At 40.6% G+C, this 27,687-nt stretch overlaps 1 protein-coding gene across 1 annotated transcript; it reads left to right on the top strand.

Annotated features, from left to right (window-relative positions):
• The first annotated feature begins 1,204 nt into the window (after window positions 1-1,204).
• LOC115131887 (sodium- and chloride-dependent GABA transporter 1-like) lies at window positions 1,205-15,808 on the top strand. Its single transcript, XM_029663956.2, has 15 exons — window positions 1,205-1,655; window positions 2,699-3,082; window positions 3,345-3,476; window positions 3,705-3,805; window positions 3,954-4,063; window positions 4,217-4,349; window positions 5,274-5,408; window positions 5,515-5,618; window positions 6,700-6,824; window positions 7,007-7,119; window positions 11,626-11,757; window positions 12,077-12,179; window positions 12,561-12,661; window positions 12,831-12,998; window positions 13,402-15,808. The coding sequence occupies exons 2-15, from the start codon at window positions 2,854-2,856 to the stop codon at window positions 13,801-13,803; spliced, it is 2,088 nt and encodes a 695-aa protein (XP_029519816.1). The 5' UTR covers window positions 1,205-1,655; window positions 2,699-2,853; the 3' UTR covers window positions 13,804-15,808.
• The last annotated feature ends 11,879 nt before the right edge of the window (window positions 15,809-27,687 follow it).

The raw sequence follows: 27,687 nt of genomic DNA, 5'->3' as shown, positions 1-27,687 counted from the left end.
ATAAAATATAGATGTTTTAAGCTATTTCGAGGTGGTATTATGACAAAATAAAATAAAGTGTCAAATCTTGCTTCTTTGTTTGGTAAAAAATATGTTGTAAGCAATGCCATAGCAATAATTCACAACAAAACTGCTTGGTAAAAAAAACTACTTAGACCTGGTATGCTTCAACGCAGTTGTAATAAGATATAGCTAGCTGTCAACCACAATGTCATCAATTATACAGTGTAAATCCCCCCCCCCCCAAACTTTTGTCACTGACCTGATATGGAAAAAAACATCTATAAAAAAAACTCACTTTATCTATGTATGATGAAAAAATGTTTCTCTTATTTCAGAATACTTTCAATACAGTTTTTTTATCCTGCATCAAAGTCAGATAATATTGTTATATACTTACCACTGAAGTCAAAACTTTTTTTTTTTTTTTTTGAATTCCATAGAGGGTAATGTTGCTTTCTTTTTGCCTTGCATTTGTCTGGTTTCTCGATAGAGACAAAATACAACAAAACATTTCAAAACAAAATAATTCAGCTAACACTCCGTTAGGCTTGCATGTATTCACTTTTAGGACAACCCCATCTGTAAAATCTCTTGCAGCTTGAATTCTACGGCTTGAAGCAACATATTTATTTGAATTTGTGAGTTCAATTATTCTCCATTGGGTGAGTTTATTCCTCTCACATCAGCCTTTTCATTTCTGGAGACGGTAGGCTAAAAGACGATTACAGGCAGAGTTAGACAATCAGCCAGTGCCCCCTCCCTTTATTGACAGGCTCCCTTATCACACTTGCCAGAAAGCAGACGGCCACCAACTAGCCTCACCTTCCAAATTATGCCAGTTCAGAATTGTTAATCGTGCATTGACTGCCCTCGATATGCTTGCATTTAACACCCCGTGATGACATTTGATTTGAGGAGGGTTGGGGTGTATTTGATGACATATTTGGGGTCTTGGGGCTGGCTGGGAATGAGGTGTTTAGAATTTTTCCTTAATTTGAAGACCGTGACAGGTCGAGGAGGGGAAAAACAGTGCTACACATACGTGTGTTCAAGTTGGGGGGAAAACTATATCATCTTATTATAGTGTAAATAAGGTGGCCAATAGGTTGATGACCCCCTCTACAAATGTGTGATAGCCTATCATCGGAGAAACTCGTGTTCCCTTAATGTCTTACCCCTGCTTTAGAACTACTCTGGATTTCCCAAACAGTGAAAACACGTTAAAAAATCATGAAATATTGAGAAAACATGCAGTGCGATGTCAGTAGTGGATGTGTAGACTACACGGAGGAGGAGGGGGGCGACTTTCAGATGACATTGACGCTATGTAGATGGGAGTTGAGAATTGCGCTCCCCTGAACGTTTCTGGTTGTTGATGTTAGACAGTTGCACAAGGCGAAGCGGCTGCTTCTCGTGTTGATTCAGCCACCTCGTCAGCACCTAGCCGCTGGACAGCTCCCTGCAGCGGGGTACGTGCGCGCTCTCCTCTAAGACACTTTTGGCGCTTGTTCCAAGTCTTTTAATGGAAAGACAATATCTTTATGTTCCAAGTAAAACTGGAAGTTTACAACTTCAGGGGGAATCTACGGATACCTCGTTTCGAGATTTGTGGCAGGCAGCACATCGTCGGTGGCAGAGAGCACAGCTTTATTGTAAGTAAATTGAGTTATTTGGCGTGTGTGTGAATTACAATTGCGTGAATTGTTCATTGTAAGTGATAATGACGGTGATTAAACTCGTATAGTTGAACGTGGCAGTATGGAACGTTGCTAACCCTAATGACTTTAGACCATGTCTTATAGCCAATTAAATACAGCATGTGGCACTCCTGGTGAATTGAATGTTTCATAAAACTGTGTACATGTTTTGCCATATAGAAGTGCGTTTGGTTTTCTAATCATCGACTAGAATGGAATACTATTTGTGCAGCCTGATGCGTAAAGCGTTATGCTTTGGGCATTCCTTTGTCTCCAATGTAATTGTGATCCAGTTTGGTTGAGACATTGCTGTTGGTTTTCCTGTCCACTAAAACCAGTGCATAGGTAATTAGTAAGCGTATCTGCACGTGTCAATTGCACGGTGTAATCGTTGCTCTCTCATATTGGATCTGCATATGTCATTCTCGAATGTTTTTTTTTTTGCGCGTGAGCTGGATGGCTTGGATTCTTATTAAACAACGTCAGAAAGTTTGTGTCATTGCAAATAATCATACATTCGGTGATGTGCATAGGCCTACTCGATAACTGACTGTATTTCAATTGCAAATTGTGTTGATTTGTAAGAATATTGGGGGGGGGGGGGGGGAGAAGTAGACTATACCCTAATCAATCTACGCACATCCCAATTGTCTGCGTTGCTTTATGGGGAAAAAACTCCTGTGCCATCATTGTTTTTTTTATGGCATTTTTGTGTCTCAGACTCTGCATTGCATGTGTTTGGTGAGACGGTTATTAGTGTCTTGAGTGGAGTCGATGGAAAACATCTGACTTTAAAAATGCTTTTTAAATTAAGTAGCTTACAAATAGCTTGAACAGTCAAGCTCCATACAATGCCTGTAAATGGCATTGGATTCGTTCAAAAATTACATTCTCATTCTGGTGCTAATCAATTGTAAATGTCACCATGTTGTCTAATACATTTTCCAATTTGAGTGGGCTCTCAAAAACCGACCAATTACTCTATTCACCGATTCCAGGTTAACGGCAACTGACGAGCCGTGTCCCCATAGCGGTCACCTGCTTCCAGACATTTGGTTCAAAGGTTTTGGTCAAAAACCGCGAAACTGCTCTCTGTGTGGACTGGTGCTGAAGCTTCGCGTCCCAAGGCCAGGACCACTACAAATCGAGAGACATGGCGACGAACGGCACCAAAACGGATGGACAAGTAACAGAACTTAACGAAGTGGCAACTAATGACAAACCCAAGTCACTGGACGTGAAAAGCGACAAGACGAAAAAGGATCTTCCCGAAAGAGAAACCTGGGGAGGGAGATTCGATTTCCTTCTGTCGTGTGTAGGTTATGCAATTGGACTCGGAAACGTATGGAGATTTCCATATCTCTGTGGAAAAAACGGTGGAGGTAAACACGATTTTAAAAAGTCATATAACGTAAGTTCATTTCACTACTCAGTGAGTGCTTCGTCCATTTCGAGCACTCTAATTATTATGTGAAATGAAGAGTGAATATGTCCCTCGTGTAAGAGCGCAGACATGCATTATTCTTATCCTAATTGAATTATTCCAATTAGCTTCTACAGTGGGCTTGTAAGTAACATTCCATTGCATATGTGTGGTTTTATTCTGACAGTTATATTTGGATTGATTTACTTGTGTCTATGCAGGAGCCTTCTTGATCCCCTATTTTTTGACACTCATATTCGCTGGGATGCCGCTGTTCCTGCTTGAGACCGCTCTTGGTCAATACACTTCAATTGGTGGGCTTGGAGTCTGGAAACTGGCTCCCGTGTTCAAAGGTATAAATTCTACTCGTGCAATGCTCTTTCTGTATCTTCTACTGTCATTTTTTGGGGGGTATTTTAAATCAAATTCCTAATTGTCAGCTGGCCCACTTGTGCATTCAATCTTTATTGTGTGGTAGGCGGCCATAACCAGAAAAGATAGAGAGTTCTGCTGTAATTCTCCCTGAATATGCTGGAGCATTAGGAGCATGCACAAACCTGTCATCAATTTCCATCTCATAGGTGTTGGCCTTGCAGCAGCTGTCCTGTCCTTCTGGCTTAACATTTACTACATTGTCATCATTGCCTGGGCCATATACTATCTCTACAACTCATTTACCTCTGTAAGTACCGCCATTTTACCTCCTATAAGCCACATGGGGATGAGACAAACAAGTATTTCTCACTGGGGATTGTAAACATCCTTGATATCATGTGAGATCTCTCATTGTGTCGAGGAGGAAAACAGGCATTATCCTTCTTGTTTTTCAGGAACTTCCATGGAGCTCATGTGGCAACTCATGGAACACAGACAAATGTTACTCAAACTACAGTATTGTTGATAACACCAATCTTACCAGCGCGGTGATGGAGTTTTGGGAGTAAGACATTGACTGCTTGTTTTTTTTTTTTTTTTTTTTGCTTCAGCCCAGCGTTACAGTACCCTGCATGCCTGCTTGAGGAGTGTAAAAGGAATGTCCCTTTGCTGCAAAGCATTCTCCCAGTGTGTATAATAGTCTTATTGTTGCTTATAGGCGCAACATGCATCAAATGACCGATGGCTTGGAAAAACCAGGGCAGATCCGAGCGCCACTGGCAATAACACTGGCCATCGCTTGGGTCCTGGTTTACTTCTGTATCTGGAAAGGGGTGAGCTGGACTGGCAAGGTAAGAGACTGGTTTCACAAGGCAGTTCTAGGTGTATGTAAAAGCTCTCTGGCAGCCAATGTGTGACAGTGATGCAATATGAATCGTTGTCATGTATTATTTATTTTTGACCTTTATTTAACCAGATAAGACCCATTGAGGTTAAAACCTATTTTGCGAGGGCGACCTGGTACGAAGGCAAAACATGAAAATGACAGCGGGTGCATAACATATTACAGAAAAATACAAAAAACACACAAACGACAAAGTGTCACAAATTACAGATACAATTGAAGATTAAAAACAACTGCAGCTGTCAAAAACAGTGTTGTCGATCAGAGTCATATCACATTCATTAATCATTTATATTGCACTGACTATTGTCCAGATTGATTTTAGAATGGGAGGAGATACATCAAACATTCAGTAATCATGTTCAGGCCCATGGTGCCTCCTCTCATGGGGGGGGGGGGGGGGGGGTTGGTGATAGGAGGGAGAGCAACAAGCCCTCTAAAATCTGGTTTTGTTCTTTCCTCTCCCCCTCAGTTGGAGCTAGTTCACTCCCTGTTGGTGCTACATTTCGGAAATCTAATGTGTCATGTGACCATAGCAAATAACATTTGTTGTGGTGGCAAAATGCTCCACCCACCTATGTTTTTTGCTCTGAAATCTCATAAGGGGTTTCATGTAAGCATAAAGAGATGGTGTCGAATCCAATTGAAGCTTCAATGAATTTCTTTACTAGATTTCTGTTGATTTATTTTCTTATTTTTTGCTGTTCTCTGTGTGAGAGTTTGGAGGACAAGACATCCATTGGTTTTCCTCTCTAGTGAATAGGCCTTTGTTGAAGCAGAGACTGAATTGCATATGTATTAACTCCATGGTTAACAGTTTTAACGTGCATTCCTTTGCTGCTGATGGTGACTCGTTGATTACATTTTCTAGGTTGTGTACTTCTCGGCCACGTATCCCTATTTCATGCTATTCATTCTGTTCTGCCGTGGAGTGACTCTACCTGGAGCTATGGATGGCATTCTCTTCTATATCACCCCTAACTTTGAAAAACTAAAAGAATCTGAGGTAATGAATGAACTTACCATTCTATGTAAGATAAATACTGGCATGTGAATCAACCATTTTTCAGCCTCCTTTGTCAAATGGCTAAATGGTTATTTCCCCTTGTCAGGTATGGCTGGATGCTGCCACTCAGATATTTTTCTCCTACGGTTTGGGACTGGGCTCACTGATAGCTCTTGGGAGCTATAACCCTTTTAATAATAATGTTTACAGGTAAGATGGAGGTAGGCTTCTATTAAATGGAAAGATACTGTATGAGGCAAGACTTGAAAAGGCAACCATTAGACCAGTATACCTTAACGCAGGGGTCGGCAATATATATTAGGATTTTAGTTTTGGGTCAAAAAAATGATAAAATCACCAGAAATTCAGCTAAAATGTTGTTTAATTGAGGAGATCTGTTCCCAAGTACCCCCGCAAAACAAAAGAGACATATGTGATCGTGTCTCAATGGAATCAAGGTATGAAATTGTTATTATTTTCAAATACAATCTATTTCTGGGCTGAGTTGTGGTCAATTTCCAGTGTACAGATTATTATGTTCCAGCCCCCTGACCATCCGCTCCGACAAAAATCGTCCCACGGCTGAATCTAGTTGCCTACCTCTGCCTCAACAGTATATGTGGACCTTACTATTAGCCATTTACAATGAGAAGCCTAGATTAACGTTATTATAATCAATACAGTGATTCAGTCTAGTATGTGGCCCTTCATACAGCTTTGGATGTGCATCGCATAAATAAAAGAAGATTAGGCAAACATTTCACATCTTCCCCAAACAGTCCATCCTTGGTCCTATTCAAATTGCTCATCAGTTATATAATCATGCAGCCTCAACTTGCATTTATTTCAATGTACTTGTTTACTTGTTGTTGCTTATTAGTGGCCCAATATTATTTAGCTATAGACCAAACATTATATCATGCAATTTGGTTTTGTAAAATAAGGGTTGATTTTTGGAAAACTCTTCTTTGCAAATAGGAGCTTGGGATCCATTAAAAATGGGCATTGCATTATTTCATATAGAAGTATTACTGTGATATTAAACCTCTTTGGATAAAGGAACATTGTTCCCCATTGGAATGTTGCACAAAAATCTCATTGCACACCTTTTGTGGCCAACATCAATATATTATTAAGCAGGGATATGTTTTCCACTTCCACCAGCAATAATAAGGAATAAGCTCTCTCTCCTGAGAAAGGCCTTTTTAGGAATCCATGATGATGCTACAGAAGAGATGACAGATCACCATAAGCTCTGACAACAGGACGTTTTCATGTTTCCTTTCCACAGAGACTCCATCATAGTTTGCTGCATCAACTCCTTCACCAGCATGTTTGCTGGCTTTGTCATCTTCTCTATTGTGGGCTTCATGGCGAACGTGACTAAGAGGCCCATAGAAGAAGTTGCAGCTTCAGGTAAACCCAATGCTCCCTCTGTAATTGCACCATCAGCGCACAATAGGGGCTGTCTATTCTGACTTCTGCTCGCAGCAATCTAAGTCTAATAATTCACCTCTGCTTCTACCTCAATCCACACAGAGAAACACAGCCGTAAGAAACTGTGAGCCAATGTGTTGTGTTGTGTGTTTGGTATGCAGGTCCAGGCCTGGCTTTCCTGGCCTACCCTGAGGCTGTGACCCAGCTGCCTGTCTCCCCTCTCTGGGCTATCTTGTTCTTCTCCATGCTGCTGATGCTGGGGATTGACAGTCAGGTAAGGCTGTTTTCATAGGCTGCTCTGCAATCTCTTGGTGCTTTAGCCCAATCCTCTCAGTATCATCGCCATGCCATGTCAGGGGAGTTAGCTAAAGCACCCATAGGTCTAGGACTAGGCTAGTCTGACCTAAATATGTAAGCACAGGTACATATCCAGCTGTTTTTCCCTGGTCTCTCCACATGAGAAGCTCATTTCAGTTTTTTTTGCTAATGGACAGATACAGATGAGCCTAGACTTTTACTGTCAACCCTTTTTAATACAACTATGTCACCTCTCTCTTGGCCCCCTGGTGCTCTGTTGTCATGAATTTAGCTTGTGCATGATATTTGGGTTACCGCAAGGCCACTGAGTCTGCTAGCAATGATACTAAATTCTGCTACTCATCTTGATATGGAACAGATAAATCCCAAGTTGACACACTAATGCTCTTTTTTGTGACTAACCTTTTCTTTACATGGAATTGTAAATATTCACACTGCAAGGGAAATGGCTATTTTGCATGTTGGAGTTATATTTCTAAGGTGACTGCCAAAATGAGGTCTCTAGTACTAAAAAAAACTGTTTATTTAGGTAGTTCTAGATAACATGCTGGTTATCATATTGTATGGCTTTCCATAATCTTAATTCATTCAATATAATCCATCAATGTCCATAATCTTGGTTATTAGTTACAACTGTTACATGGTTATCATACTACTATATGAACAACAATGTTCTAAATAAAATAAATGTATATTTACCCATTGGGTAAAATTAAAGTACAACAATGATACTATGCTTCAAGGGATCCATGTCCCGGTAATTGTAGGTGCTTAAATTTTTTTGGACCTTTGAAGTTTTTATTTCATAGAAATACTAATTTACCAAATTATGCAATTGATAAAACATGAAAATACAAACAGGAGCAAGACTATCAATGATAGTATAAACATTGAAGTGAAATTGACAGCATTTTAGCGATATTAAATATTATTAAAATCTGTTCATTTACACCCCCAGGAGGAATATGACACTTTAAAAAAAATGTTCTGACAAGCGACCACTTAGATATGTTATTTTTATGTTTTCATCCAAAATTCTTAGAATGTTTGAGAATTTGTGAAAATTCTATAGCAATATAGAGTGGGAAAGCGGCGGTGCGTTCTGGACAATTAATAGACAAAAATCTGGCTCGTCCTGGACCGGAGTCTACGCAGACCATAGCTACAGTAGGCCTTTATGCAAACAAGTCATTTGCCATGCACACTTGCCATCATTCACTATGAACTGGAATGTGCGTTAACAGGCAGTTGCAAAAACGTGACTTTAGATCATTAGAATGCATTCGCCAAAAGCCACAACATATACCTGAATGGATCTCTGCAAATATGTCAATACCACAGGAGTCCTCTTACATTTGCGAACTTTACAGTCCTATTGATCAAGCGACTATGAAAAGATAGGCTCTCTCTCCCCTCAGTTAAGCGCACATCAACAACGACAAGATCAACAACTAATGCTAGCCAGAGCAAGATGAGCTAAAATGTAACTAAGGAACATTAGATAAACCCTCTCAAACTTTTTCAGCTAGGTGACCGTCAAAATTGCACTGAAACATGATGGGGAATTGTAGCCTACTCGTCCTTCTGTAGCTTGCTTGCAACCCATCATCCAAGCTAACTGGCTAAAGTCGGCTAGCTTGCTTGCTACCTACTTTGAGACACAAATGAGAAAACATCGCACCCTGACCATTTTACTTGCCCTAGCAGAGCTGGTTAGGTTGTTCACATGTTATCTAGAGCGTTTGTGACTAACTATAACTTTTTTTAGCCTACATTTACTGACACCGGTCGTATTCAGCGGGTTTTCATGTTTGTAAATTCATCCGTTATTTTACGCTATGGCACACTCAGACGAGAGTGTTTTGAAATCGGAGTAGGTAGCCAGAGTGAATTTGTGAACGCAAAATATATGCTAACTGGATAACAGTCGTTCACGTTCTTGCTAGCTAAGCAAAACACATCTCTAACTGTGTATAACCACCAACAATTATATGAGGGGAAAAAGTCAGTCACTCACCCACTCCTCCAATGACATGACATGACATCCTCTTAGCAGCTAGCTAGTTAATGTTAGGCTCCATGTTTTTAGCTTGCTACATAAATAGATACGCTATCCTATTAGCCACGTTATTTGTTTTTGTATTTGTATACAAAGCAGCAGCTACTCTTCCTGGGGTCCAGCGAAATTAAGGCAATACATTCACAGACATCCCAACACACTGTGTGCCCTCAGGCCCCTACTCCACCACTATCACATATCTACAGTACTAAATCTATGTGTATGTATAGTGCGTATGTTATCGTGTGTGTGTGTGTGTGTGTGTGTGTGTGTGCGTGCGTGCGTGCATGTGTGCGTGTGTGTGTGCCAATGTTTGTGTTGCTTCACAGTCCCTACTGTTCCATAAGGTGTTTTTTATCTGTTTTTTTTTCATCTAATTTTACTGCTTGCGTCAGTTACTTGATGTGGAATAGAGTTCCATGTAGTCATGGCTCTATGTAGTACTGTGTTCCACCCATAGTCTGTTCTGAACTTGGGGAATGTGAAGAGAACTCTTGTAGATTATGCATGGGTGTCCGAGCTGTGGGTCAGTAGTTTGGACAGACAGCTCTGCGCATTCAGCATGTCAATACCTCTCATAAATAACGGTGGTGATGAAGTCGATCTCTCCTCCACTTTCAGCCAGGAGAGATTGACATGCATATTATTAATATTAGCTCTCTGTGTACATTCAAGGGCCAGCCTGCTGCCCTGTTCAGACCTTTTTTGTGGCACCTGACCACACGACTGAACAGTTGTCAAGGTGTGACAAAACTAGGGCCTGTAGGACCTGCCTTGTTGATAGTGTTGTTAAGAAGGCAGAGCATCGCATTATTATAGACAGACTTCTCCCCATCTTAGCTACTACTGTATCAATATGTTTTGGCCATAACTGTTTACAATCTTGTGTTACTCCAAGCAGTTTAGTCATCACAACTTGCTCAATTTACACATTATTTATTACAAGATTTAGTTGAGGTTTAGGGTTTAGTGAATGTTTTGTTCCAAATACAATGTTTTTAGTTTTAGAAATATTTAGGGCTAACTTATTCCTTGCCACCCACTCTGAAACTAACTGAAGCTCTTTGTTGAGTATTGCAGTCATTTCAGTCACTGTAGTAGCTGATGTGTATAGTGTTGAGTCATCCGCATACATAGAGACTCTGGCTTTACTCAAAGTCAGTGGCATGCCGGTAAAAATTGAAAACAGCAAGGGGCCTAAACAGCTACCCTGATGAATTCCTGATTCTAACTGGATTATATTTGAAAGGCTTCCATTGAAGAACACCCTCTGTGTTCTGTTAGACGAGTAACTTTTTATCCACATTATAGCAAGGAGTGTAAAGCCATAACACATACGTTTTTCCAGCAGCAGACTATGATCAAAAATGTCAGAAGCTGCACTGAAGTCTAACAAAACACCCACCACAATCATTTTATCATCAGTTTCTCTGAGCCAATCATCAGTCATTTGTGTAAGTGCGGTGCTTGTTGAGTGTTCCTACCTATAAGCATGCTGAAATTCTGTTGTCAATTTGCTTACTGTGAAATAGCATTGTATCTGGTCAAACACATTTTTTTCCAGAAGTTTGATTGGTTGGCTATTTAAGCCAGTAAAGGGGGCTTAACTATTCTTTGGTAGTGGAATGACTTTAGCTTCCATCCAGGCCTGAGGGCACACACTTTCTAGTATTCTTGAATTGAAGATGTGGTAATATCGTCTGCTATTATCCTCAGTAATTTTCCATCTAGATTGTCAGTTGGTGGTTTGTCATTGTTGACAACAATCATTTTTTCACCTCTTCCACGCGACTTTACGGAATTCAAAAGTACAATTCTTGTCTTTCATAATTTGGTCCGATATACTTGGATGTGTGGTGTCAGCGTTTGTTGCTGGCATGTCTGACTTGTAATCATTGCCCTTGCTAGTTTGATGGTATTGAAATTCCCAGCCTTAGTTACAGTTGTCTGTTTTTGTCCAAAATATAGAGTAATTTAAACTGAAACAGTGCATCCTGAATGGAGGCAGCAAATAATGTACCAAGCCAGCTGTGATTTACAATATTTCTTGGACTACCGAGAAATGTATTGGTGATTTATATTAATCACGCATTGAACTGCATCCGTCTATTCTGCCAACAATGTCTTAGTGTACATCATGGAATGCTGAGTCAAATATAACCTATTTTTAAAACCTCTTATGAAGTTAGTTTTGTAGCATAAACTGGGAATTTTATATTTTTGAATGATATTTTGATTGTCTGCTTGTTTCATATCTGAAAAGTAGTTGAAATGCTGTTAGTTCCACTGTTAGTGCTTCATTACATAGATACTAAGCAAAATACTGTAAATCTCTCCCCTTTGTGACTGAGTATCCACCCCCTTTGTGTGTCTGTGTGTGTGTGTGTGTGTCTGTGTGGGTAGTTCTGCACGGTAGAGGGCTTTATCACAGCTCTGGTGGATGAGTTTCCCAGGGCACTGAGGGGCAGGAGAGAGCTCTTCATCGCTGCTGTCTGCCTGGTATCGTACCTGATTGGCCTATCCAACATCACACAGGTACAACACTCTATCTCTCTCTCTCTCTCTCTGAACTACAAAACCTCCGCGCTCTCTCTCTCTCTCCCTCTCTCTCTCTTTCTCATCATTAGTCAACCATCAGATTGAACTACAAAAACTCCAAGCTCAATTTGGCTAAAAATTTGAATTACATCGCTGTCTAATTTTATATAAAAAATAACAGATTTGTTTCGAGTTGAAAATGAATCCCAACCACCATCTTTCCCTCTGAGATGAGGATATGAATATAATGTAAAGACCACAGACCATATGGTTTTCTCACCGTAGTAAGACTCACCGTTCTGTGTTGTGTCACCAGGGAGGCCTGTACGTGTTCAAGCTCTTCGACTACTACTCTGCCAGTGGGATGTGTCTCCTCTTCCTGGTCTTCTTCGAGTGCATCTCCATATCCTGGTTCTATGGTGGGTAGAGTCTCTAGACAACGTCAAATACACATAGTACAGTAGATACATTATTGCAGTGAACGGTATGCATCAGAAACACCCTATTTCAGCATTACGAAATGACTTGTTACAGTGATGTGCGCTCAGGCAAGAGGCGATGAGCAACGAATGAACTAGACACACTAGTTAAATCTGAAGGTTGAATGATCAAATAAACTCCCACTTGTCCAGAGACATTAGTCCACCTTCAAACCCTGTTGACCCTCAGGGACATCAACGCTGCTCACGTGTCCTACACTACACCAGCTCTCCTCCCTCATTACAATTCATGGCAGACCAGTGGAAAATTGGAAGAAATTGAATTTGAATATTTTGATAACACAGTCATTTGTCTCGCAGGTGTGAACAAATTCTATGACAACATCCAGGAGATGATTGGCTACAAGCCCTGTATCTGGTGGAAGCTGTGCTGGGTTTGTTTCACCCCTCTCATCGTGGCCGTAAGTAGTACACCATACACATCCAATAGAACATCCAGTACCATGACATGAACGAAAATAACATTTCATATCAATATGACCTGCCTCAAGCAATTTTGAGGCAGAGAAAGAAAGTGTCTGAGAAGAGGTGGTGTCAGGATTAATAAGGATCGTACCATGTCTCCCACAGGGGGTGTTCTTGTTCAGTGCAGTCCAAATGGTTCCTCTCACCTTGAACAACTACGTGTTCCCTGCCTGGGGCCAGGGAGTGGGCTGGCTCATGGCTCTGTCCTCCATGGTCCTCATCCCTGGATACATGGTCTACATGTACCTCGGACTCAAGGGCACCTGGAAAGAGGTAATCTACATAATGATTTATGGATATGGGGCAGCAGGTAGCCTAGTGGTTAGAGCATTGGGCCAGTAACCGTAAAGGTTGCTAGATCGAATCCCTGAGCTGACAAGGTAAGAATCTGTCGTTCTGCCCCTGAACAAGGCAGTTAACCCACTGTCATTGTAAAAAAGAATTTGTTCTGAACTGACTTGCCTTGTTAAATTAAAAAATGTGGAATGTTCCCCCCTTTCTCTAAGAGCAAGAGAATAAAGGCAATTTGGTGATGATTGATACGTAACCCAAATGGTTTATTATCATGTCATTAAGTAGTAAATAGATCATTTCAGTCAGGTTCTCCTTTCTGGACATGTTGGAGATGCATTCATTGTGTTACTTAATTAACTGTTTTGTTGTGATTCTTTCTCAGCGCCTACGGATAATGTTCCAGCCTCCTGCAGTGGTCCGACGGCCACAGGAAAATGGACCTGAGACAGTGGTTGCCGAGACCAACATTGCTAGTCCCTCTAACGCGGCCAACCCAACTAGTCCATCCAACCCGGTTAGTCCTGCCAATCCAACTGCTACAAGCCCGGTTGCTGCAGCCCCGTCCAACCCAGCACCTCCAGCCATTCCAGCTATGGCTAGCCCTGTGAACCCAACTAGTCCGACCGTTCCAACTGTCCCTACCGTCCCTGCCACTCCAGCCAACCCGACCAGCCCTACCAGCCCACCACCCAATCCGGTTAGCCCAACGGCAAAAGAGACGGCCATCCCGCCACCCAACATAGTGAGCTCAACAAACCTGACCAACGCTGAGGCCAATGTCTAGACAAGGCAAAACCCTCATGGAGATTGTGTAGTCAACGGCGAACATTACAAAGGACTTCCAAGATTTTAATTGATTCACCTACCTCCAGGGGCAATATCTGATCAAACCGGATTTTAAAATCATGTTTAATTTTTCTGCATTTGTAAAACCAACCCGTTAATGTCTTTTTATTGGTATGCATTAAAAATTCTAAAATCAAAGACTGTTAGTGTTCACAAAAACTACCGTAATCTGAGTAAAAATATGTAAACAAACTGTGTAATACTGTGAGAAAAGAAAACAACTATTGAAAATAGAATAGCAATTTGTTCAATATCTTCATGAACCAAGTAAATACAGTGTGACTATAGTAGAGATGAAGTACAAGTGAACAAAATTGTCAACATGGGAGAGTGCAAGGGACGGAGTCAAATTATCGTGGTTGTTTACTAAGCCTCACACAGTCATCTCTTTACAAAACTTTGCACTCTGTGAGGCTGATTACAGGCCACATGGCAATGAGGGAACTCTGATGAAGAAGCACAATGCCAATAAGAAGTTTAAAGTCTATGAACCCTGGAATTATCCAGTATATCTGTTGCAAAAGATTTTGTGTGTGAGAGAGACTGTGATTTTATCTTCCTTTTTTTAGTAAAAAAAATGAACTTTTATGTGACAAACATTTTTAGAATTATTTTTAATATGTTTTCTACTATAAATATTGTGACCGAGGACCAAAATCGTAGGCAGACGAAAGCAAAAACGATCTATGCCATGTAGTGTTTGGTTTGAGAAACACAGGGTATCAAAAACATACAAAAAAAATACATGCAAACGCACAGGGTATAGAAAAGTGATTTACAAACATTGACTATCCCATTGATGCTGACAGTCAATTCTGTTTACCTTTTTTTGCATGCTTTCCTCAGGAACATCAAAGAAAAATTCCAAAATGTCTCCTGACAGATCTAAGACGAGAACAGAGAAGGCCTTAAGCCAGTTATCAACCAATTTATACCAAGCCATAGTCTGTTTGCATGACTGGGCAGATCTCCAGAATATCACTTTGTACACTAGCAAACAATATTGGACCAACTCTATGTTTAAAAATATTCCTTTTTATTTCATTTTATGTGTAATGATCAATTATACTTTGATCAATTTGTATTCAGCAATACAAATGTAGATGTATAGTTGCAGGCCAGTAGAAGAGTGGTCTGTTTCTCTTTTTCTTTTCGTTGTCTTTGCTTTCCTAGTAAAAAGCTCAAAGCTTTAATTTCCACAGACATTTGACATGGCGTGTTAAGACCATGCTAGTTGGCTTATATGGCTTATATACGGCAGTGAAAAGCATCTGGTCGAACAAAACATGTTTACTTTGAAAAGCAAAACAACCAAGTGAAAATGTGAAATGGCTACAGTTCATGTCCTGTGAATTTTGTATAAAGTTACTCTACCACAGTTTTCTCTGGAACTTTGTTGTAAAACTGTACTGTGTAAAACATGTAACTGTGAATGTCTGTAATACATTGGAAGTTATTGTCTAAATGTTGAAAAAAAATTCTAAAGAGTTGCTGTTTTCTGCAATAATATTTTGATCACAGAAACTAAAGCACATATCTTACAGAAATATACGAAATGAGGATGACAATGAAGATATTGACGATTATATTAAAAATAGAAACTATGTCTAGTAAAGAAATCACATTGTTTTGTTTATTTTGAACTGTCTCACTGCCTAATGCACAACATAATATAAACATGATATGTGTTTAAATGGTGTCATATGATAAAGCACGATTGTCATGTTATACAAAAAGAAAAAAGCTGAAAAAATAAATAATTATAGAAAATATGAATAACTGTCCTGCATATGTTCACTACTGCGCTCGAGCATAATGTTATGTATGCCGTACTGTAGCTTTTGATGTCATGAAATTAGGTCACCATAATAGACCTCTCAAATGCTATATTCTGCATCAAACCTCAGAATAGTAGTAATTGACAATTGTTTTGAATCCCTGAACAGAGACAATAGATATGTGTAATGACATTTGTAATGAATAGATTTACACAATTAAGAAAATGCTGTCTAGACAAAAAACAAGTAAGGATGTATAGCAAATAAAGCAAGAATGGAAAAGCATATAAAGGCAATTGCTAATTACTAAAACCGTGGAGTTGTGCTATAGAACCAGGTGGGAGACAAAAAATGCAATGTACAGTGACATCAGAAAGTATTCACACCCCTTTACTTTTTCCACATTTTGTTGTGCTACAAAGTAAGATTCAATTGGATTTAATTGTCATTTTAAATTGTCACATTTAATATGAAAGTGGAAGAAGATTTGTAAAAATGTGTAAAAAAAAAATCATATATATGAAAAATAAAACACTAATATATCTTGATTAAATAAGTATTCAACCACCTGAGTACATGTTAGAATCCCCTTCGGAAAGCAATTACAGTCTTTCTGGGTAAGTCTCTAAGAGCTTTGCACACCTGGATTGTACATTTTTCCACATTATTCTTTAAAAAAATATTTAAGCTCTGTCAAGATAGTTCTTGATCATTACTAGACAGCCATTGTCAAATATTGCCATAGATTTCCAAGACGATTTAAGTCAAAACTGTAACTTGGTAAGTAATTCCAGTATATATTTGTCCTTATGTTTTAGGTTATTGTCCTGCTGAAAGGGGAATCTGTCGGAAAGTTGACTGAACCAGGTTTTCCACTAGGAAATGTCCTGTGCTTAGCTCTATTCCGTTTTTTAATCATAAAACTCCCTAGTCCTTGCCGATGACAAGCATACCCATAACATGATACAGCCACCACCATGCTTGAAGGACCTGTGAGTAAATCCTTTGTTCAGTATATAGGGGGGAAATAAGGCATTTCTGTAATATTCATATCCTGCCACAGTACACATGCCAATAGGTTCACTAGAAGAAAGTATTACAAACCAAAAATGTATTTTGAGAGTTTAGACCAACCAGGAAAAGAGAATTAGAGCAAAATGGCTAAAACCTTTCCTTGTGGTGTACAGAAGTGTGTCAGAAACAGTCTGATAGCGAGGCCTCAGCAGGCTAGAAAAACATCACCACAAAACAGCTCTGGCCCCGCGGCCTGGCGTGCCAATCCGCCTCATCTCCCCAACCTCTTACGGCTGTGTGTGTGTATGTGTGTCTTCCTTCTCCCCCACCTCCTGCAGTTGCTGCTTCCATTAGCTTCCAGTGTGATAAAAGAGAAGGCACCAGCTGACACCACAACAATGACTCGCACAGATAGATGAAAGAATGAGATGTCCCCTCTCGTAGCTTGTGGCAAAGTGAGTATGTGTGTGTGTGTGTGTGTGTGTGTGTGTGTGTGTGTGTGTGTGTGTGTGTGTGTGTGTGTGTGTGTGTGTGTGTGTGCGTGCGTGCGTGTGTGTGCGTGTAGCTGCAGAATATGTCTGTGAGCATATTAGGGGTTGAATAATGGCCATAATGACAGTACATATCAACTAGCCAATGATGGATGGCATACTAGCCTCCCTATTCCCAGTAGTATAATTTAGCATCATTACCTATGAAAATCAGTCACCACTGAGGCAACTGAAGCTAATGTCTTATGTCCACAAAGACAAAATATCATCGTTTACAGATGGGGAGGACACAAGAAGGAAGCTCTTAAAAATGTATCATTGCAGCATCAAATTGGAAATACAAGTCTGTTAATGATACATGCAGTGAATTTAGAAAAATATACCATACATACACATCTTAATAGGTGACGGATATACCGTATACCTTGTCATAAAAATACCACATTCATTTAATATGTTTCCTCCTTAAAGGGGAAATCTGTGATTGCTACTTCATTTTTTAACTTTTAAATTAATGATATATACCTGATTATTGAAGAATATAACTCATGAGCTTAGTTCAACAGTCATACCCCATCACACCCTATAATATAAGCTTGTTTTAATTGCAATAATTCAATTGTAAGGAAACACCGTACAGCCTCAAAACATGGTTAAAATGATGGCCAGTCCATGCATGCACAACTCTGTCTTTGAATTTGATAGTGGTTATATTTCTCCAGCCCCATGTTTTGGCAGGGTGACCGCAGGGTGACCACTTTTTTGTTGTTTGAACTACAGATTGCCCCTTTAATGAATGACATATTGAGGGATTCAGACGAGGATGTTCGAAAAGGAGAGGCAAGTAGGGGACACTGCTGTTTGGTATTTAGCATTTTATTGGCACAGTCGGTGGTGAGAGACTATTTTTAAAGTTAAAAAGTGCTGGGAGTGTGGCCACGGGAGAGGACACTGGACGAGCAAACCGGTGATCCATGATGCTTTTATAAAAGAACGACAGAATGCTGGGGCTTATAAACTCACACAGGCCACTATGATTAATCCTCATAGCCTACTTAAAAGAGGAAAACTCATTCTGCTGTTAGGAACAAAAGACTGATAATTATGAGGGTAGGGACGGGGTCTTGAGATTTACTGTAACCCTTTACAGCACTGCATAGGCTACACAAATCAAAGCACTCTGTTCTTGAACATATTACCATCACTGCAGTTTTTAAAAGTTTTTTCAGTCACCTGACCTTCAGATTTCTGATGTGGGGTCTTTATGTGTTTTTTTGTTGTGATAATTCCTATTCTTCTTCTAGGCTTAGGTGGTTCGCCCCGGACTTCCGCCTGACTGAGGTACTCTCACCCGAGAATTCAAAGCAAATACATGAATGAATAACTCATCTTTGTAGATGCATGAATCTACATATCAATGCAAATCAGAGGATGTTGTGTGCTTGGTTATTTCCAGCAGAGGGGCTGAGAGGATGTCAAGCGTGCAAAGCCTCTCTGTGTATATGCTCATCACACTTACTTTCCAATCTCAATATGAACCTCGCTGAGATAAATTCGTTGACAGGGAAATCGGAAATGTTAGAATCTTTGCTGATTTTTGAACCTTCACTGAATCTGTGCTCATGCCGTGTGGATATGCATTAACTCAGCATAGCGGTGTCTGGGTTTGGAGATCAGTCGAGGCCTATCGGGGACGTGTGAAACCGTCTTTTCTCCCCATCAAATTCCTGCGTGATGAGATCTTTTCGTGACGCAGCAGATACAGCATGCTGTGGTGCTTTAGGATCCAGGGCTCAAGGCAGCCAACGTATTCTCCAGCACAGAGGAGTCAGAGGCTTATAGTAGCCATGTCAAGTAGGTAACGCAGTCATCCACCACAATTCATGGGAGGTTAAACCACATCCAGGAACAAATCTCTCACTTCTGAAGATTATACAGCCTCAGGAAATGAGGGAATTCTACCCTTCCCCCACCCCACTGGAAATAGGTTGCCTCAGACCAGCTCTTCCTTTTTTTAAAACCTTTATTTAACTAGGCAAGTCAGTTAAGAACAAATACTTATTTTCAATGACGGCCTAGGAACAGTGGGTTAACTGCCTGTTCAGGGGCAGAACAACATATTTGTACCTTGTCAGCTCAGGGATTTGAACTTGCAACCTTTCGGTTACTAGTCCAAAGCTCTAACCACTAGGCTACCCTAGTGGTCAACTAATGGGTTGAATATTCATGTCCTTAGTAGAGAAATGACCTAACCAATCAGAGGTGCACAAATCATTTAGGTCCTGCCTTTGATTGACAGCTCAATTATCTTCAATCTTGGGCAAGCCCTGCAGAGGATGTGCCATGTGGATGTCAGAAAGAAGCTTCAAAAGTTCGAAATAATGAGTAAAACCTAGATATATCTTCAGAGAAAAGCTAAGTATTTATGGTCCCGTTCATCGCATTCTATTAGGTGAGCTCTGTTTTTCCTGAATTAAGCCACTGTATTACCACCGCATTAGCAGGCCAATGCTAACTTTCACCATGTGTAACCATAGAGAAGCAGTTTAAAGTTTATGCTATTTGCATATTTTATTACATTGGTTATTTACACTATACGTTTATGCTATAAAGATACATGTAAATCTAAGAGTATTACCATTTAAGACGCTCTTTTTCTTTTGATAAGAGAGGTACATACATTGTTCTAAAACAGATGAGAAGTATTTTCTTATACCCACCTTCGCCATTGGGTTATTAGTCCATACTTTGCATGAGTGTAAGTGTTGGCCTGCTTCTTTAATATACATGTCAGGTTTTTTGTTGGAGTTACGTTCTTGGATGGCGAGCCTACCCAGAGAGATCGACATCTTCTATTGTATGCAAAAGCTGGAAGACATCTGAAGACATCTCTACGAGATGCCTCAGACCAAGGTCTTCCTTTGGGAAAGGTCAACTCAAATATTGTCACTGTTTGAAGTACTTGATTCATGGACCACAAGTGGTGCCACATTAAATCAGTTCCTGGGCCGAAAATAGCCACCAGGCTGCATGTTTGATACTCCTGGGTCGTTCCATGAAAATAGTGCCTTTTGCGTCCTTTTGATATTTGTTCCACGATTCGGTGGAACAAACCTAATACTTTTACACCTAATTTTAACATTCTGTCATAAAGACCAAATTCATTTAAAAAAAACTGTTTTCTCCATTTCAAGAAGTTAAATTTAGAAAATGACTATAGTAAGTGACTATTAAGTGCCAAATACAGTAACAGGGTTGACCGTAACAGGGTTGACAATATAATCTTAAATCCCCTTGTGACAGGGGGAATGGAAGATCATTGTGTGCAACAGGGAGTGGCAATTGAATGCAAGTGTTATCCTCAACCAGCTGTTTCAATAGTTTCATCATACTAAAACGAGAGTTCAGTTCACGTAACAGGGTTGACCTTAGAATGATGGACAGATGTGAATGATTCACTAATCACATTGCATCAATAATAATTTTCAGAAATCAATGTCAAAGCAACAAAATAACTCGGTCTTTACAGTGATGGTGACATTTTGAGAAATTTGTGGATTAAGTGGGTTGAAATCTTCATAGAAGTGTCACAGGGTTGACAGAGGGATGCTGAATACTGACACTTTGGCAAGCCTTTATTCATTTATTGTATTCTCCATGTGGTATATATTAAAGGGCACTTCATTTTATATAACAGGCGTTTAAAATTCAATATTAGTGCACAATTTCAACTTAAAATATCAAAGGGACCCAAAAGGCACTAATTTCGTGGAACAATCCTCCCTTTAAGTAAACATACAACACTGGAGAACAAACTGGAAAAGTTCCATTCGAGACTATCCAATCAAAGGGACCTAAAGAACTGTAATATCCTATGATTCTATGTATCCTATGTGGCTGAATAAGGACATGGATAAAATACAACTAGCTGTTTTTTCAAAAATAAAAGATCACAGAAATGTTCCATCCACACAAAAAGCTTATTTCTCTAAGATGTTGTGTACATTACACAGGTGTGCCTTGTGTTTGGAAAAATGAAAGGCCCCTCTAAAATGTGCAGTTTTGTCACACAGTTTTTTATACATTTGCTTTGTCATAATGGTGTATTGTGTGTAGATTGATGAGGGGGGACAAAACAATTAAATAAATGTTAGATTAAGGATCTAATGTAACAAAATGTGGAAAAAGTCAATGGTTCTGAATTCTTCCCGAAAGCACTGTAGATAAACTGTAACTCAGTAAAATCGTAGAAATTGCTGCATGTTGCGTTTATATTTTTGTTCAGTGTACTTACCATAAGAGTATATCTACATTTTTTTGTTGCTGTCTATTTACCACCACAAACTGATGCTGGCACTAAGATCCGGCCATGAGCAAACAAGAAAATGCTCATCCAGAGGCTCCTAATAGCCCGTGATATTAACGCAGAAAAACTGAAATCTGTTGTAGATCATTTCTACCAACATGTCACCTGTGCAACAAGAAAATAAAAAAACTCTACCTCGCCCTCCATTTGGCAAATCTGAAACTAACTCTAAACTCCTGATATCTGCTTACAAGCAAAGAATCTAACAGGAAGTACCAGTGATGTGCTCAATTTGGAAGTGGTCCGACAAAGCGGATGCTAAGCTAAAGGACTGTTTCGCTAGCACAGACTGGAATGTGTTCCGGGATTCATACGATGGCATTGAGGAGTTTACGACGTCAATCACCATCTTCATTAATAAGTGCATCAACGACGTCATCCCCGCAGTGACCATACTTACAGTTGAAGTCGGACGTTTACATACACTTTTGGAGTCATTAAAACTTGTTTTTCAACCACTCCACAATTTTCTTATTAATAACAAACTATAGTTATGGCAAGTCAGTTAGGACATCTACCTGGTGCACGACACAAGTAATATTTCCAACTGTTTACAGACAGATTATTTCACTTATAATTCACTATATCACAATTCCAGTGGGTCAGAAGTTTACATACACTAAGTTGACTGTGCCTTTAAACAGCTTGGAAAATTCCAGAATATGATGTCATGGCTTTAGAAGCTTTTGATTGGCTAATTGACATCATTTGAGTCAATTGGAGGTGTACCTGTGGATGTATTTCAAGGCCTACCTTCAAACTCAGCACCTCTTTGCTTGACATCATGGGAAAATCAAAAGAAATCAGCCAAAAATTGTAGACCTCCACAAGTCTGGTTCATCCTTGGGAACAATTTCCAAACGCCTGAAGGTACCATGTTCATCTGTGCAGACAATAGTACGCAAGTATAAACACCATGGGACCACGCAGCTGTCAAACCGCTCAGAAAGGAGACGCGTTCTGTCTCCTAAAGATGAACGTACTTTGGTGTGAAAAGTGCAAATCAATCACAGAACAACAGCAAAGGACCTTGTGAAGATGCTGGAGAAAACAGGTACAAAAGTATCTATATCCACAGTAAAACGAGTCCTATATCGACATAACCTGAAAGACAGCTCAGCAATGAAGAAGCCACTGCTCCAAAACGGGTTTGCAACTGCACATGGGGACAAAGATCATACTTTTTGGAGAACTGTCCTCTGGTCTGATGAAACAAAAATAGAACTGTTTGGCCATAATGACCATTGTTATATTTGGAGGAAAAATGGGGAGGCTTGCAAGCCAAAGAACACCATCCCAACCGTGAAGCACGGGGATGGTAGCATCATGTTGTGGGAGTGCTTTGCTGCAGGAGGGACTGGTGCACTTCACAAAATACATGGCATCATGAGGGAGGAAAATTGTGTGGTTATATTGAAGCAACATCTCAAGACATCAGTCAGGAAGTTAAAGCTTGGTCACAAATGGGTCTCCCAAATGGACAATGACCCCAAGCATACTTCCAAAGTTGTGGCAAAATGGCTTAAGGGCAACAAAGTCAAGGTATTGGAGTGGCCATCACAAAGCCCTGACCTCAATCCTATAGCAGAACTGAAAAAGTGTGTGCGAGCAAGGAGGCCTAAGAACCTGACTCAGTTACACCAGCTCTGTCAGGAGGAATGGGCCAAAATTCACCCAACTTACTGTGGGAAACTTGTTAAAGGCTACCAGAAAAGTTTGACGCAAGTTAAACAATTTAAAGGCAATGCTACCAAATACTAATTGAGTGTATGTAAACGTCTTACCCACTGGGAATGTGATGAAAGAAATAAAAGCTGAAATAAATAATTATACTATATTATTACTACTATTATTCTGACATTTCACATCCTTAAAATGCAGTGGTGATCCTAACTGACCTAAAACAGGGAATATTTACTTGGATTAAATGTCAGGAATTGTGACAAACTAAGTTCAAATGTATTTGGCTAAGGTGTATGTAAACTTCCGACTTCAACTGTACATATCCCAACCAGAAGCCATGGGGCAACATCTGCACTGAGCTAAAGGCTAGAGCTGTTGCTTTCAAGGAGCAGGACACTAGAAGAACGCTTAGAAGAAATCCTGCCAAGCCCTCCGACGAAACCATGAAAACAGGTAAACTGTCAATACAGGACTTAGATTGAATCCTACTACACTGCCTCTGACACTCGCCGGGTGTGGCAGAGCTTGCAAACTATCACAGATCACAAATTGAAGCCAAGCTGCGAGCTGCCCAGTGACGCAAACCTGCCAGATGAGCTAAATCGCTTCGAGGCAAGCAACACTGAGCCATGCATGAGACCACCAGCTGTTACGGGTGTCTGTGTGATCAAGCTCTCCCCATAGCCGATCTGAGTAAGACTTTTTAACAGGTTAACATTCAGAAGACCGCAGGGCCAGATGGATTACCAGGACACGTTCTCAGAGGATGCGCTGCCCAGCTGGCAAGTTTCGTCTTCACTGACATTTGAAACATTTACATTTACATTTAAGTCATTTAGCAGACGCTCTTATCCAGAGCGACTTACAAATTGGTGCGTTCACCTTAAGACATCCAGTGGAACAGCCACTTTACAATAGTGCATCTAAATCTTTTAAGGGGGGTGAGAAGGATTACTTTATCCTATCCTAGGTATTCCTGAAAGAGGTGGGGTTTCAGGTGTCTCCGGAAGGTGGTTATTGACTCCGCTGTCCTGGCGTCGTGAGGGAGTTTGTTCCACCATTGGGGGGCCAGAGCAGCGAACAGTTTTGACTGGGCTGCGCGGGAACTGTACTTCCTCAGTGGTAGGGAGGCGAGCAGGCCAGAGGTGGATGAACGCAGTGCCCTTGTTTGGGTGTAGGGCCTGATCAGAGCCTGGAGGTACTGAGGTGCCGTTCCCCTCACAGCTCCGTAGGCAAGCACCATGGTCTTGTAGCGGATGCGAGCTTCAACTGGAAGCCAGTGGAGAGAGCGGAGGAGCGGGGTGACGTGAGAGAACTTGGGAAGGTTGAACACCAGACGGGCTGCGGCGTTCTGGATGAGTAAAAACATCTCCCTGACCCAGTCTGTAATACTTACATTTTTCAAGCAGACCACCATAGTCCCTGTGCCCAAGAACACTGAGGTAACCTGTCTTAAATGCTTTAAAAGGCTGGTCATGGCTCAAATCAACACCATCGTCCTAGACACCCTGGACCCACTCCAATTCGCATACCATCCAAACAGATCCACAGATGATGCAATCTCTGTTGCACTCCACACTGCCCTTTCCAGCTGGACAAAAGGAACACCTATGTGAGAATGCTGTTCATTGACTACAGCTCAGCGTTCATCGCCATAGTGACCTCCAAGCTCATTACTAAGCTAAGGACCCTGATACTGAACACCTCCCTCTGCAACTGGATCCTGGACGTCCTGACGGCCATCCCCAGGTGGTGAGGGTAGGTAACAACACATCCGCCACGCTGCCCCTCAATACAGTGGCCCATCAGGGGTGCGTGCTTAGATCTCTCCTGTACAGAATATAGGGAGGAGGTCAGAAATCTGGCAGTAGGTGGCAGGACAACAACTTCTCCCTCAACATCAGCAAGACAAAGGATCTGATCGTGAATTACAGGAAACGGAGGGCTGAGCACGTCCCTATCCACATCGATGAGGCTGTAGTGAAGCGGGTCGAATGCTTCAATTTCCTCAGTATCCACATCAATAACGATCTATCATGGTCCACACACACCAACACAATTTTGAAGAGGACACAACAACGCCTCTTCCCCCTCAGGAGTCTGAAAAGATTTGGCACGGGCCCTCAGATCCTCAAAAAGTTCTACAGCTGCACCATTGAGAGCATCTGGACTGTCTGCATTACCGCTTTGTATGGCAACTGCTTGGCATCCGACCACAAGGCTCTACAGAGGGTAATAGGTCTGGCCTAGTTAGGCTGTGGTGGTCACGAAATTTCGTCAGCTGGTGATTGTCAAGCAAATAACTGTTGGTCTCACGGTTATTGACCGTTAATTAACAAACACATTTAGCATCTCCTGGCTTCCACATAAGCCACTGATGCAGACATTTGGAAGATCTGAATTTTAAGAAGTCTAGTAAATCCATGTATTTTAGCCTACACCTTCACAGTAAATCCATTGTTTATTTTAGACAAGTCTAAAGAAGCATGATATGAAGAAAATGTAGTCTATTTCAGAAGAACAGAATAGCATACTCTGAGTTGTCCTTATGTTAGGTCCTGATCTGGCTATGCCAAATGGCTGTGGGCTACACTACTTCATTTAGCAGACAAGATTTGCTTAGAATTCCGTGGCATTATTTTATAGAATGAAGAATACAATTGAACAACGCTGAATAAAATAAAAGGATATTCTCTCCAAACCATTTGAGGAAGTGTGCAGATGCGGCTATTGTGTGTTGAGTGTTAACAAAGCAATAGCTATTCCTATATGCTTAATTTAGAGTTATTAATGTAACTTTAGTTTTTCTACGAACGTTGGGCTGTATGTTTTGATGTTCAAAACAATGTAAGGCTTCATGATGCAAATCTAATGATGACTTTTTTTAAAGTGCTTGAAAGGCATAAGCTCTGCTTTGTTTTTTTGCACAGGCTGTACACACTTCATCAGTCACTCATTCACAATTTGACAAGCACCTGATCATGCTTCGAATTTCACGGCGGCATCCCCTTTGTGTGGCCATCGTGCACCCTAAAAAAAATCCAAGCCTTTTGTGGCCAGTGGCCGAGTGCTGCCCGCTCAGAAGCACCTCTCACTCACATGGCTCTCCATCACAATATCGGGTCTTTCTCACAGGCTACAAGTGAAAACAGACACATCGGGGATGCAACTGTGCGCATCCTTATCCAAATCCGAGGTGCATACTGAAGATATTGGAAGAACTGTTGTGATACAAACCTTATCAAAACATATAGGCCTATGGGCTAGGCTACATGAGGTGTATGAGTATGATTTGAAAAATCCATTGTTTCTTATGCAGGGCATCATTCACAAGTGATAATATATTGTGATAGGCTAATATTGTCACCCATCAGACTATTCTTGATTTAATCGTCATTACATATACTACATAATATATGTGTGAAATTTGGTTTGATTTAGAATGGACCATTAGCAAGCACCTTTATCAAAACAGGGGCAGGGGAAAAAAATACATTATCTAATTACTTAAATAGTGATTGGAGGAAGCTTTTCCCGTGGTTCATTTTCATGCCAGCCAGGTAGGCTATACTCCTGTTGTAAATATAATCAATGTGCTTAATATTAGGTAAGCTGAGAAATAAATATAGCAGGCCTAGGTTATAGAAAGCTGATGGGATCCTCCTCTTTTTAGTAGAGGCCATCACTGTTTTCTCGCACAATTGCATAACCTATATGTTGTGCAACATGAGCTCATGCGCTCTCATGTGTTTGATTAGATTTTCGATTACATTTGCATTGATGTCAGAGTGATTAGAGGGACAATAGAGAACTGAGTATCAGGCAGTTAGCAAGTTTGGTAGGCTACTAATGACCATCAGCAGCATCAGAGCTTGGAGATGTCTAACTAGCATGACTAAACGGTCACGTGGAATTTGACTGCGCCCTGCCATCCAGGACCTCTATACCAGATAGTCAGAGGAAGGTCATAAAAATTGTCAAAGACTTCCAGCCACCCTAGTCATAAACTGTTCTCTCTGCTACCGCACGACAAGCAGTACCGATGCACCAAGTCTGGAAACAAAAGGACCCCCAAGCCATAAGACTGCTAAATAGTTAGTTAAATAGTCAACCAAATAGCTAACTGGCCTATCTGCATTGACTCCTTTTGCACTAACTCCTTTGTACATATTATATGTACATATCTACCTCATTTGCCCCATACCCCTGCACATCGATTCAGTACGTGTACCCCGTGTATACAGTCAAGTTATCGTTACTCATTGTGTACCTATTATTACTTTTATCATTACGTCTTTTACTTTTCTATTATTTCTCTCTGCATTGTTGGGAAGGGCCCATAATTAAGCCTTTCACCGTTAATCTACACCTGTTGTTTACGAAGCATGTAACAATTGCGCTTTGATTTGATTTATGGCTGATTTAAGATGGAATTGTCAACCCTGTTACGGTCAACCCTGTTACTTTCTTTGGCGCTAATGGGCCCTTAT

Source organism: Oncorhynchus nerka, linkage group LG7 (genome assembly GCF_034236695.1).
Source record: "Oncorhynchus nerka isolate Pitt River linkage group LG7, Oner_Uvic_2.0, whole genome shotgun sequence".
Lineage (NCBI taxonomy): Eukaryota > Metazoa > Chordata > Actinopteri > Salmoniformes > Salmonidae > Oncorhynchus > Oncorhynchus nerka.
The sequence above is the reverse complement of the archived record's forward strand: the minus strand, read 5'-3'. Positions and strand labels throughout refer to the sequence as shown.